Genomic DNA, 13369 nt, shown 5'->3' on the forward strand with positions numbered 1-13369 from the left:
ATTACGTGGAAATCTTTAATAATTGTTGTTGATTGCAGATGTGTCTAGTAGTTCCCATTGATTTAGCTTGGAAAGCGGGGAGAATGGCGCTAGGCTTACCGCACCGTGACGTCACTGCTGGAAGATGGCAGGAGGGAGGGGCTACTATATTTGGGGAAAGATGGCCGCTCCCAGACTCAGTGATCGCGATGAAAATTATTACTTTTATTTTGTTACTGATTAACGCTAAATTCAGTAAATCATGGCAAACATATTAGTTTTAGATATAAATAATGATCCATTGATTATTCCTGGATGACCGGACTTTTCCTTTAAAACGCTGCAGTTTAGAGATAATCTGCTGCAGCGCCCCCTACAGACAGCAGGTGGAAGGAAAGAAGAAGAAATCTGAGAGGAGGAACAGAGAGCAGCTAATACCTCAGCGAACCAAAAAAAGATCAAACATTAGGAGAATTTCCTCATTTTTTAAAAATGTTTTATTGTTTTTTATAAATATAAATCATCTTTTATTAGAAAGTAAATGTGCAAAGGTCCAAATCCGGCTGATGAAATGAAGGCGACTGCGATCTGATCAGGCTCCTTCAGCCGGACGGAGCAGGATGTAGTGATTCATTAACTCACAGCTGATTTGGGTTTTAGATTCAAAAACTGAACCGTCATCATGTTAAGGGAACCAGAACCAGAACCAGAACCAGAACAGGTCCTAAAGCGGTTCAGGACGTCCCAGACGGTGCGTTTAAGTCCAGTCAGTAGTAGTAGAGTCCAAACATTCATGTGTGTGACGTCTGAGTCCGTCGCTCCTTCTCCGGCGGTCCGGTCCGTCCACAGAACCGCTCCAGCCCGTCCTAAATGGGGCTCAGCGTCTGCCGCTGGTACTGGGTCAGCTCTGGGTGCCAAACGTCCACGATGAAGATCAGGCGGTAGCTGTCGGCCTCCTGCCACACCTCGTGCTCGAAGGAGTCGTCGAAGATGAGGACTTTGCCTTCCTCCCACTCCCTGAGGGACCGGGATAGAGAGGATGATGATGATGCAACAGGAAGTGCTTTTACTGTGAAGGTCAAAGGGCGGCCGATCGGAGCCTCACCTGGTCTGGTTGGTGCAGCGGATCCGGCAGCCCGGTGTGGGGATGACCAGGCCCAGGTGCATCCTCAGCCTGCAGTTGGTGGGTCCGGTGTGAGGCCAGACGTGGGTTCCAGGCTGCATGACGGAGAACTTGATCTGGACCCATCAGAACCGCAGAAAACACACTGAAAAAAACGCTTCAAAGGGGCTGAAATTAAGCCGTAAACTTTGATTCTTAAACTGGAAAAAAAAAAAGAGCTGAAACTAATAAAACTGACTGCACTGAAAAACATATTAAGTAATTTTTTCTTAAAATTAATGCATTTGTTCGTGGATTGAGGAGATAAAAGAGAAAATTTTGCCAATGGAACAAGATAATTTACATTTAAAAAGGAAAAAACAATCAAATGGTCTTATTTCAAGTGAATTTTATCTAATTATCTTATTTAAAGAGTAAAAACACTCATTCTATTGGCATATTATCTCATTTACCTGCTTAAATTAAAGGTAAATACACTTAATTAAAGAAACTTTTACTTGTTTCTAGGTCATTTTTCCAGTGTGCTGGTGCTTTCAGGGACTGTGGGAAATAGAAAAGTCTTCTCTTTATGTTTAAGTTAGTTCTAACTGTTAGTTTCTAACTGTTCTAAATGTTTGGAGGAATGATGATCTGAGCAGCGTTTGGTTTAAAATCTCAATTTCAAAAAGATTTCTCAGTTTTTTTTTTATTTGCACTGAAAAAAATGTAAATCTAAAGTCATTTTTTCTTAAAATAAGTGCGTTTTATCCTGAATTGAGGAGGCAAGAGAGACGCCAATGGAACAAGAAGATTTACATTTAAAATAAGACAAAATAATTGCATTTTCCTTTTTTAAGTGCATATTATCTAATTATCTTATTTTAAGAATAAAAGGATTTATTTCATTGGCAAACTATTTTATTTACCTGCTCAAATTAATGGTAAATACACTTAATTTAAGAAATGTTGACTTATTTCTAGATCGTTTTTGCAGTGTGGTTCCAGTTTCTCTCCATACACTGCAAAAACGATCTAGAAATAAGTAAAGATTTCTTAAATTAAATGTATTTACCATTAATTTGATCAGATAAATAAGATAGTTTGCCAATAGAATGAGTGTTTTTACTCTTAAAATAAGATAATTAGATAAAATCCACTTGAAATAAAACAATGCAATTGTTTTTTCTTATTTTAAATGTAAATAATTTTGTTCCAGTGGCAAAATGTCTCACTTTCCTCCTCAATTCAAGAAAAAAATGCACTTATTTTAAGAAAGAATGACTTATTAAGATTTAATTTTTTTACAGTGTAGAAGGACGGACGCCCTAAAGGTCGGATCGATTGGACAGATTTTAAAACGATCAGGTGATTTAGTGACGATAAAATCGAGAACAGTGTTGGTCGTCCTTCAGCTCATCGCACTGCAAAAACAACTCAGATCTAAATAATTTATATTCCATTAAGGAGGACGTTAACGATGCCTGACTGGGCCCCAGACCTCCTGTAGAACAGCTGATCCAGGTGTTTTGGGGGTCAGGTGAGTCCGACCTGCAGGAAGCTACCTACCTGTCCTCTCTTGCAGCTGGTAGCTTCGGGGAACCTGTCCATCAGGGCGCAGGTCTTCGGGACGCCCTGACAGGCGTTTCCGACCCGTTTCCCTGGAAACAAGGAGGAACGTGAGTTTAACTGGAGTAAAACACCTGGTTCCACCTGAGATCCAGGAAGCTGAAGCACCTTGCTGCCACAGCGTGTACTGGCCCCACTCTCCTTTCTCCCTCAGGTTCTCCTCCTCGGGGAGGAACCGTCCTTTGCCTCGGTCCATCACGGCCAGAGCTTCGTCCCGGATCGTCCTCCAGTTCCTCTCCAGCATCTGGACACAGCGCCCCCCCCCATCAGAACCCCTGCTGATGGAAGCAGGGCGTGTCTGTGTGGCCGTGTGACTCGTACCTTCACCAGGTCCGTGTATCCGGTCTCCTGAGGCGTCCACCAGGGCTGAGCCTTCAGTCCCTCCACGTTGTACAGAGACCTCTGCCACACCGAGGCAAAGTGGCCTCGTTTGTGGCCCAGTTCGTACCAGTAGTACGCCTGCAGACACACAGCCGTCACTAAGACGGAACCAGAACCAGACCTTCAGCTGTTTGCTCCATCGAACCGCTGCCGGCTCGACTCCTTCAGCAGCTTCTGACTCTGAACGTCAACAGCCGCCTGTGGAGCTGGTTGACAGTTGCCTTTTGTATCTATGCTTCTTTTTCTATGTCTGCTTCTGTCTCCTTGAACCCCAGTGGGCCTCAGCAGATGGCCGCTCACACTGAGCCTGGTTCTGCTGGAGGTTTCTTCCTGTTCAAAGGGAGTTTTTCCTCTCCACTGTCGCTACAAGCATGCTTAGTGTGAGGGATTGCTGAAGAGTCAATGAGTCGATGCAATCAGCTGGTTTTCCTTAGATAGAAAACTTTGAATCAATCTGACTGGATGATCTGGTTGAACTGGAGCTATAGAAATAAACTGAATAGACTAACCCTTCATTGCCACCTGGTGGCCAGATAAAAGCACTGCAGAACTGAATCCCAACATGTTTCTCCCTTCAGACAAAAGTTGTTTTCTTCCCCAAAACAGCTAAAAATATTCATTATTTCAGCTCCATGTTGACAGAGCTCGGGTGTTTTCTTCAAAATAAAAGCCTCGCCAGCTTTACGCAGCATTAGCATGCGTCATTGCCATGGCAACCTTAAGGAAAACAGGTTAAAGTGGGAAGATACACAGCCCACTGTGAATGGGTGCCTCCTATAGCACCATCTAGTGGACAAATATAAAAACTAAGAGCTAACAGCAAACTTCCAAATGAAAACAGTCAATATTAAAAAAGAAATGTGACATTAAAATGGGAAAAATTTTAAGAATTTTTTTGTGTTTTTTAAGTTTAGCTGATTTAAGGAATCCAGATTAAATAAAAAACATGAGATATTTTCAATCAGTTGAGCCTAAAAGCGTCCCTCAGTTTCTCTTTAGGCTTTAAAGTAAAAACGTGTTTCAGTTTTTCATCTTTCTCAGATGAAGGACGTCCTCCGACCAGCGGCTAAACTTAGGGGCTGCATCTGCTCCCAGTTCGTTAGCGGTTAGCGGTTAGCAGATAAAGGAAGCCCTGCGCCGCGTCGTCCGTCTTTTACTCACGCTGTCGTCTCCGACCCTCTGCAGCGCGTCTCCCAGGTGGAAATAAAAGCGCCCGTCATCTGTTCCCGGCTCACCGGACTCCAGACCTTCCTGCAGAAACAGGGAGGGGAGGGGGGATTAAAAGGTCCACCTAGACATGGAAGCCAGTCAGAAAGGTTTACCCACCCTCAGGTACGGGATGCTTTCTGCTATCTTGTTCTCCGCCTTCAGGATGAAGCCATAGTGGACTTTGGCAAACCCGTTGCTAGGGGCGACAGCCAGCACCTAGGAGGCGGGGCAAAAGACACAGAGCCAATCAGCGATAAAAAGTCCAACAAAAATGTGATCAGAAAGTTTAGATTTCTCTTATTTCATATATTGATTTATGCTTTTTACTGTTTTAACTCTGACTACTTTCCATGATTGTAACTAAGGAGGAACGAACGCTGCTCAGGCAGAACAGGGCTGATTACCGCGCTGTACGGGATGAACTGATCTCTCTTTGCAAAGATTAAAATAAAGCGCCGACTGAGTGAAATCCATCGATCTCCGTTTATTTAACCAGTTAAATACTTTCTGTCCAACAACAAAACCTCAGCGTACAAACGCACCTCTTCGTAAACCTTCTTAGCTCCCTTGTTGTCGCCAAGCAACAGGTGGGCGACGCCCAGGTCGTTCCTGAGGGCGAAGTCGTCTGGAAAAAAGTCCACGAGCTTCTGCAGCGTCGCCAGCGAGCCTCTCATCCGACCTGAGAGCAGAAGGAGAAAAACAGGAAGCAGGATGATCAGTCCTCCTGTCCGAATGAGTTTAAGGTTCGGTTCTGGAGATGAGGCTCCGCCCCCAAACGCCAGCGAGACGTTTTCATTCCTCCTGATCTGATCGCTACGCCTCATTGGCGACGGTTCTGATGGACCAGGAGTCCCACAGGGAACTAATTCAGGATCATTTAGGCTTTCAGTTCAGGAATCTTCGTCGTTCCCAGAACTTCCTCCAGAAGGTTTCAGGTTCTGTTTCTCCTGAAGCAAATGTTTGGTAGTTTATCTCCAGTTTACAGGAGACTGCTCACAGATTTACATCTGGACTTTGACTAGGCCATGAATCCACTGTGATCTAAACCAGGGGTCTGCCCCTTTTTAAGTCCAGATTAAAGACTCAAACTGACCTTTAATACTTAGCAGACATTGTTTTATGCTTTGAACATTTGTTTTTTCAGTGTTTTTATCTTTCTGTTTATCGCTTTGGTCTTCCTGCTGTTTTAAAGAGCTATAGAAATAGAGTGACTAGAACTGTTCCGGCTGCCGTTACCCAGGAACTGCTGCCTCTCGGCCCGCCTCTTCAGCGCCGCTCTCAGCAGGTCTGAGGTGACGTCGGGGATGTCGGCCGCCTCTCCGTACGTGTTGATGGATCTCTGCAGCAGGTCGTTGCTGCGCAGCTTCTCCGCCAGGTCGTCCTCTGTCTGCGAAGGACACGGGGTTATGGGTGAGGGAGGGGTCGGCCGCCGCGCTGCCGGTTCTGGGACGTACCTGGGCTTTCCCGTAGCGAGCGCGGGGGCTCTGCGGGTACCGCTGGACCAGGGAGTCGAAGGCCTTCAGGGCTTCTTCCAGCTTCCCCTGAGGATGAGGAGGAGAAGCAGCTCAGCTCAGCAGGGAAGATGAAACCTTTCCTGATGGGATCGCCTCTACCTTCTTACGAAGCTTCTCAGCTGCATCGATTTCTGACTTGATGCTTTTATCCAACTTGTTGAACAGTTTCGGTTTCTTCTTCTTCGCTGGAGAAAAAAAATCAGAACCACAGAAAGGATGAAAAAGGGTAAAACCGAGGAGGAGGTTTGATGTTTCTATCAGGTTTTACCTTTTTCCTTCTCCTCAGCCTGTTTCTCTGCTCTTCCTGTCAGACAGGAAGTCCACAGTTTAACCATCGGAGCGGGTTCTGACCATATAAGAGCAGAGCCCACACTGACTGCCGCGGCGCAGGAATTACAGGCGCCATCTTGGGGAGGTCGACCTGCTACCCTAACCAGCTGATTTAACCAGAACAGAAGGATGCCGCAGCACTGCAGCGGGTTTTTGTTTGAACAGACGGCTGCAGGGATAACTTTGTGAAGTCATCAGAGCTTATATACAGCAGATATATATATATATAATATAAATATATATATAAAGAGAGAGATTTGTGTGTATACCTGTATTAATGTGTATATAGTTATGAAAAACATAAAAATGTCTGAGTGGCTGTGCTTTGCAACATGCATCCATCCTGTCAGAATATTCTATTATTATTAATCCCACTATGAACATTTAAATGCACTAAAATATGTTTTTGTTTTCAGCAAAAAAAAACAAATAAATTTAATTCAATATTCAGTGAGTTAAAAGTTTGATAAAACTGATTCCTGCTCAACACATTACACTGAGTGGAGCTGTTGACCTCCCCAAGATGGCGCCACCAAATCAGGTCGGGTCTACTCTTATATAATCTGTGCAGAACCTTTAACCATCCTTTAATCCTTCCCAGCTGGAGCCCGGGGTCTTACCCTCAGCCTCCTGACCGTCCTCTGCTGCTCTAACGCTCCCTTCTGGTTCTGGTTCTGCTGGCTGCCGTTCTGGTTCTGATCCTGCAGCTGCTCTAGACGTTTCCTCCACTTCTGTGATTAAATCAAACATCATTATAAACCAGATAGATTTCGGTTCACAGCGACTTGATGCAGCGAACAGAAGCGCCCTATAACCCAAATAACAGAATAATTTTAACAGAAATGTCTTTTATTCCCACCTGGTTCCTGGGAGACCTTGGAACTGGTCACGTATCGCCCCGATCCGGCTGCAGAACGACGGCAGAGTTCATTAAAAACAATCTTTATTGTTTCATCTAATATTTTATTATTACTGCAGATTCTCTGTTTTATTCCTGGTTTTATTTATTTTTTTGGACCCGTCCTTCATTTCGGGGTATAAAGAGAAGCCTGACTGACAGAACGGAGCCTCTGTTATGGAAATAGGAAATAAAAAGGAAAAATAATCTAAAACCAGAATTATTTAAAGTAAAATTGAAATCAAAACAATGATAAAACATAAAGAAGNGACCTCCCCAAGATGGCGCCACCAAATCAGGTCGGGTCTACTCTTATATAATCTGTGCAGAACCTTTAACCATCCTTTAATCCTTCCCAGCTGGAGCCCGGGGTCTTACCCTCAGCCTCCTGACCGTCCTCTGCTGCTCTAACGCTCCCTTCTGGTTCTGGTTCTGCTGGCTGCCGTTCTGGTTCTGATCCTGCAGCTGCTCTAGACGTTTCCTCCACTTCTGTGATTAAATCAAACATCATTATAAACCAGATAGATTTCGGTTCACAGCGACTTGATGCAGCGAACAGAAGCGCCCTATAACCCAAATAACAGAATAATTTTAACAGAAATGTCTTTTATTCCCACCTGGTTCCTGGGAGACCTTGGAACTGGTCACGTATCGCCCCGATCCGGCTGCAGAACGACGGCAGAGTTCATTAAAAACAATCTTTATTGTTTCATCTAATATTTTATTATTACTGCAGATTCTCTGTTTTATTCCTGGTTTTATTTATTTTTTTGGACCCGTCCTTCATTTCGGGGTATAAAGAGAAGCCTGACTGACAGAACGGAGCCTCTGTTATGGAAATAGGAAATAAAAAGGAAAAATAATCTAAAACCAGAATTATTTAAAGTAAAATTGAAATCAAAACAATGATAAAACATAAAGAAGTGATGGGTCCAAAAAAAAAAAAAACCTGAAATTAGCAGTTTATTGTGAAATTAATCTAGAGAAGTGGATCGGCTTCAGGGGAAAGTAAAGGATTTGGTCGACGGGATCAATTCTGATGTCATGTTTGCTTCATGTTGCATCATCCTGTTCCTCTCAGTTTTCACTCAACTTAACTGAATTCAAATTAACTTAGTTTGCTTTTCTTCCTTTAGTTATTATCTTCAATAAATAAATAAATCCTAGTCCCAGATGCTCGCTTAACTTTCGCCATTATCTGTTCATATTTATGGATCGCCTAAAAATCTATCCGAAAATATCAAACTTATTTTCAATTTAAAACAAAATATAAAATAATTTATTAAAGAAAACAATGGTTTTAAATATGATTTAATGCGTAATAATGTGAGGACTGTGGCAACTAGCGGAGGGCCGCTGCAGACGGGCTAACGTTAGCCCTGGCAGCTACAGACGGGCTAACGTTAGCCCGTCTGCAGCAGTCCTCTCTCTGCATAGCCGTGTGTGAAGGACCGCTGCCTCTGATGGCAATTTTTTTGTTTTATTTGGTAAAATGTTCATCTGATTTGTGTTTATCTGACTGTGTTCATTATTATTCCTCCAATAAATGAAAAAAGTCATAATTTATTATTATCTAGAGACTATTAATAACAGGAGGTGAAATGCAACACCAGACGAGCTTTGAATGTGATGATGTCATCAGTACGCTTCTTCCCGTTCTCCCAGAGTCCAGACTTTACTGGGTTCTAGTCAAGAACGGACTTGGCGAGAACACGAGTCCGTACTGTTGTTCCTGTGAACCGAGGCCTGACATAAAGGACAAAATTACGATAAAAAAGGGACCAACCTCTGGTCTCCTCTGGAGGAGCTTCTTCCACCAAAACTGCAGCAGGAAACAGAGAAGATCAGCAGGTTTCTGAACGAACCAGAACAATCCGACTACAGGTTCCCTTTCAGCAGGCGGGTTCTGAACTGGTTCTAAGCGGCTGCTGGGTGGAAGGTCTCACCTCCTGTGGTGTCGATGGTGTTGGTCTCCTCCTCTGGAGAAAACAGACAACAGCAGAAGACTTAAATGACAAAGCGGTCCCGTCTCAGAACCAGAGGACTGGTGGTTCTGGTACTGACCGTAAGGGTGTCCATCTTCTCTGGGATCGTCTGACAGGAAAACAGCAGAGAACCGTTCAGTTAATAAACACGTCTGATTGATCTGACCGAAAGTTTCTAATGTCTGATTACGAGTAAGGAGAAAGTTTGTGTCTAAAGATGTTCCCCAGAGGTCAACTAAATGGGTTCTACCAATCAAATGGATTCTACCAATAACTTCCAAAAGCGCATCTCACAATTTCAAAATAAACTTCATATCGCATGCAGAAAAAAAGACAGAATTGTGAGATTAAAGTCATAATTGTGAGATTCTGATTGCAGTCCAACAGTGCTCCCTAGTGGCCAGAATAACCATAGCACCTAACAGAAGGAGCATTTTTACCCTTAAAATAAGATAATTAGATATTATACACTGGAAATAAGAGACAGCAGTTGTTTTTTTTTCTTATTTTAAATGTACATCGTCTTGTTCTGATGGCAACGTGTCTCACTTTATTCACCTGCTCTTATTTTAGGAAAAATTGACTCTGATTTACATTTTTTGCAGTGTAATACGAGCGGTTTGTTGCTTACTAGCAACAACAGGCATTAAAGGGTTAAGTTCCCTCCATCCTGTCCTCCAGGTTCCTTTTCTCTGCCAGAAACATGGAGGAACTGTGACTAACCGGATAAACTGACCTGGAACGAAGGCGCTGTCCACAAACGGAGGGAGAGGAACGGCAGCTGGAGAGAAACAGCACAGATGAACACAGCTGGTTATCACCCGTCCTCTGGTTCATCCGTCGGCTGAGGACGGCCTGTTTGTTCCATGCAATGAAGACTTTCAGAACCAGAAGATCTACAGAAACCCTGGATCACTGGAGGGAAGGCAGGAGAGCAGGACGTGTTGCCCCCAAGAAACGGCTTATTAGAGCGAAACAAAGCAGCGTTATGGAAGCAGGCTTTCAGCTGAAATGAAGGAGGAAGATGGTGATTGTTAGTAAACGCCAAACGCAGAGCAGGAAGGAGAGGAAAGCATGAGGTCTGCAGATCAAAGCTGGAGCATCACTGAAGCCATGATCTACCACATGTATGCAGACAGCTCTAAGGTTTACAGCCTGCAAAGCTGATCTACTGAGGAGGACGAGAAAAACCAGGAGCAAACATTTCCAGTCTGACATCAGGATGAAAAACTACTAACGCTCACATTCAGGACGTCTACAGGGCGCCGCCTGTAAAGGTAGGCAGGCAGAAATTAGGAGAAATAAATATGGTTATTTAGCCTGTTATAAATAAATCTTTAGCTCCAAACTAAATATTTAAATAAATATTTAGCTCCAAACTAAATATTTAACTCTAAACTGAATATTTAATTTGTTAAATATTTAGCTCCAAAATAAATATTTAGCTCCAAACTAAATGTTTAGTTTGTTAAATAAATAGACTTGTGCTGTTTATTTGTCTCTAAGGTTACCGGAACTTTCTCCCTCTGAAGACACGCCCCTCTGGCAGGGGTTTTAAAAAGGGTAAAATTCCTAATTTATTGGTAGTCACCTCGGCTGCCAAAGGCTAAATGCTAACGGGTTCGCTAAAGCAACCAAATCCCTCCAGAGAGGTCTGCGCTCAATGGACCGAGTCAGACAGTCTTTTTCCTGGGATTCAGAAGGAGCTGAATGCAGTGTTCCCTGAATCCTGCTGCAGCAGAGAGAGTTAATCCAGCTCTGCTAACTTCAATCTAACTGCCCAACAACGCAGCCCCAATCGCTGTTGGCCGAAGGAGCCGCTAGAAGCCGCCAGATCGTGACTGGCTGAGACGGAAACAGAGCAGCACCCAGGAGTTGCTGGAGGCTACGGCTACAAGCTAACCTCAGTAGCTAAAAGAGAGACGTCTCGGCTACAGCGAGCTATAAAATTAACTCCTTTTGCAAAGTTGCCGCTTATTGTTGCATTGGATTGATCCAAAATGGACTGAAGACGGGGCCTACGGAAAACTGAAGCCGAGCCGAAGGCCTTCACTCCACCGAACCAAAACAGTAACTTCCTCCTGATGCTTAACGAGTGCTCAGCTTGGGTGAACGAGGTAGAATAGATAGCCATGTTGTTTTTTTTATAGGAAATAAGCTCTGATTCAACTTCTGATGCTTTTAAGAGTTTACCTGAATGCTAATGCAGACTGAGTCACGCGCTGCTAAAGCTAACTGCTACAGTGAACTGGCTAGCTAGCTTCAGCTACCTCATGCTGAACACGTTATAAAGGCTACATCGTGAGCTAACCCTTTCTTTGTTTCAGCTCGACCCATTCGGACCAGAACCCCTGGGGCTAGCTAAGCTAACGGGTCTTCTAGCCTCATCATAGTTTAATGAATTCCTGAGTCAGTATTCATTTAAAACTTCAATGCTTTGAGTGCAGGTAACGTTTATTCACGTTTATCTGCTGCTAATTTTAAAGGACACTTGTAAATGCATTAGGCCTTAAACTTTGAACATCCCTCAGACTTTGAACGGACCCTTAAACCCCTCACTGCAAAAAATTAAAATCTCAATAAGCAATTTCTTTCTTAAAATAAGTGCATTTTATCTTGAATTGAGGAGGTAAAGGAGATGTTTTGCCAATGGAACGAGAGACTTTACATTCAAAATAAGAAAAAATTATCGCATCGTCTTATTTCAAGTGCATATTATCTAATTATCTTATTTTAAGAGTAAAAATACTCAGATCATCATATTTACCTGCTCAAATTAGGAGTAAATTCGCCTAATTTAAGACATTTTTAGATCATATTTGCAGTCAAAATGTGCTCCTGGTTTTTTTGGAAAGGAAAAATCCTCCATAATCTACCAACAAGCAGCCAGCTGAGTGTCTGCAGGCAGAGCTTGGTGTTCATGCAGCAGCCGCTCAGAACCAACCTTGGATTTCAGACTCCACGTCCTGAGAGGCGGAGACTGCGGCAGACACACAACATTACCGTCGTCATGCCAAGGTGTCACAGGAAGCAGGTGTGGGGTGTGTTCAGACATTGTGAAAGGCGTGGGAACGGATCAGGACATCGGAATGGTTCTGGTTCTGAAACTGCTTTCAGGTTTAATCCTAGCAGGGAAGAAAGATGGACTCACCTGAAGTTTCCTCCTCCTGGACCGGGTCAGGAGCTCTCTCAGGGGTCACCTGCTGGACCAGTTCCGGAGCTCTCTCAGGGGTCACCTCTTGGACCGGTTCCGGAGCTTTTTGGGTCGACGTTTCCACCTCTGGCTCTCTGGAGTCTTAAAGTAGCAGGAAACCAAGTGAGACCCAGCAGCAGGTCATACTGGACGGTTTAACTGGTTCTGATTCTGGGGCTTTCTGAGTAATGACTGTTTTCCTGACTATGATCTGTTGAACTGTAAAGTGCCTTGAGCTGCCATGTTGTGAATGGCACTATATAAATAAACTGAATTAAACTGATCTTTATTCCAGTAGCAAACCTTCCTGACCCTAATGTAGCGTTCACACCGGGCGCGTTTTCTGCGTCCGATTTAAACGGCAGGTCTATGGCTGACGGCGTCGAGAGGTTTAGCGAAGCATCCGAGCGTTCAACACTAGAGTTCAGTAAATTGAACTTTCGCGGCTAGACATCGGAGCGTCAACCTATCAGGAGTTTTTTTGGAGGAGAGAGACTCTACCTGCAAGCTGTCATTGCTGCTGCAGACATTCTGCAGATGATAAATAAATAACAAGAAGATAAACTCCAAAGGTTAAATAAAGCAGGATTGTTATGTAGAAGGAACAGAGAGCAGCTCTGATCTACGGAAGAGGATTAGGCCCACTGAAAAAATAAAAGTTTTATTTCACTTTAATAGGTTTTGTTGGGATAATTATCATTGAAGATGTGCAAGTTTATAACACCTTAATATTAGCTGCCTGTTGCATGTTAGAACTGATGTTTTCCACAAAAGTTTATCTAATTAAGACAGTTCCTTTGTCTGGATAAACAGTTATAATCTTCATTCAGCGGCGTCCTTCCGCTAAGAACAAAGTGTAATATTTTGATAAGCCTGGAGACTGAGACTCAGCCCAATCAGTCTTAGAGGCAGAGCCTAAAAAAAGAGCAAGGTGGGTAAACTGGTATATCTTGGGGATGTAAGAACTTAGAGATTATTTCTACATCCTATAAATGGACCTTTGGGGTGAAGGTCGGCGTTCTTGTAGCAGGCCGCCATGCGGTCTCTGCTACTTTGAATTCAGGCTGCTAGATTGGTAACCGAGATAACTGTTGAGCGTAGACGGCACGCTTGCTGAACCGCGACACAACCAAACCGCGCTATACTAGTACT

General features: G+C 43.6%; 1 protein-coding gene across 1 annotated transcript; it reads right to left on the reverse strand.

Annotated features, from left to right (window-relative positions):
* Window positions 1–651: 651 nt before the first annotated feature.
* Window positions 652–13255, reverse strand: asph (aspartate beta-hydroxylase). Its single transcript, XM_015396798.1, has 21 exons — window positions 13216–13255; window positions 12176–12319; window positions 11969–12004; window positions 9761–9805; window positions 9104–9133; window positions 8986–9018; window positions 8826–8861; window positions 7657–7704; window positions 7418–7528; window positions 6080–6115; window positions 5911–5996; window positions 5752–5838; window positions 5534–5684; window positions 4840–4976; window positions 4415–4513; window positions 4250–4339; window positions 3029–3166; window positions 2816–2951; window positions 2648–2739; window positions 1085–1218; window positions 652–996 (listed from the first exon to the last, which is right to left on the reverse strand). The coding sequence occupies exons 1-21, from the start codon at window positions 13253–13255 to the stop codon at window positions 846–848; spliced, it is 1860 nt and encodes a 619-aa protein (XP_015252284.1). The 3' UTR covers window positions 652–845.
* Between the last annotated feature and the right edge of the window lie 114 nt (window positions 13256–13369).

This window comes from Cyprinodon variegatus, unplaced genomic scaffold (assembly GCF_000732505.1).
Source record: "Cyprinodon variegatus isolate N-32 unplaced genomic scaffold, C_variegatus-1.0 Scaffold821, whole genome shotgun sequence".
Taxonomy (NCBI): Eukaryota; Metazoa; Chordata; class Actinopteri; order Cyprinodontiformes; family Cyprinodontidae; genus Cyprinodon; species Cyprinodon variegatus.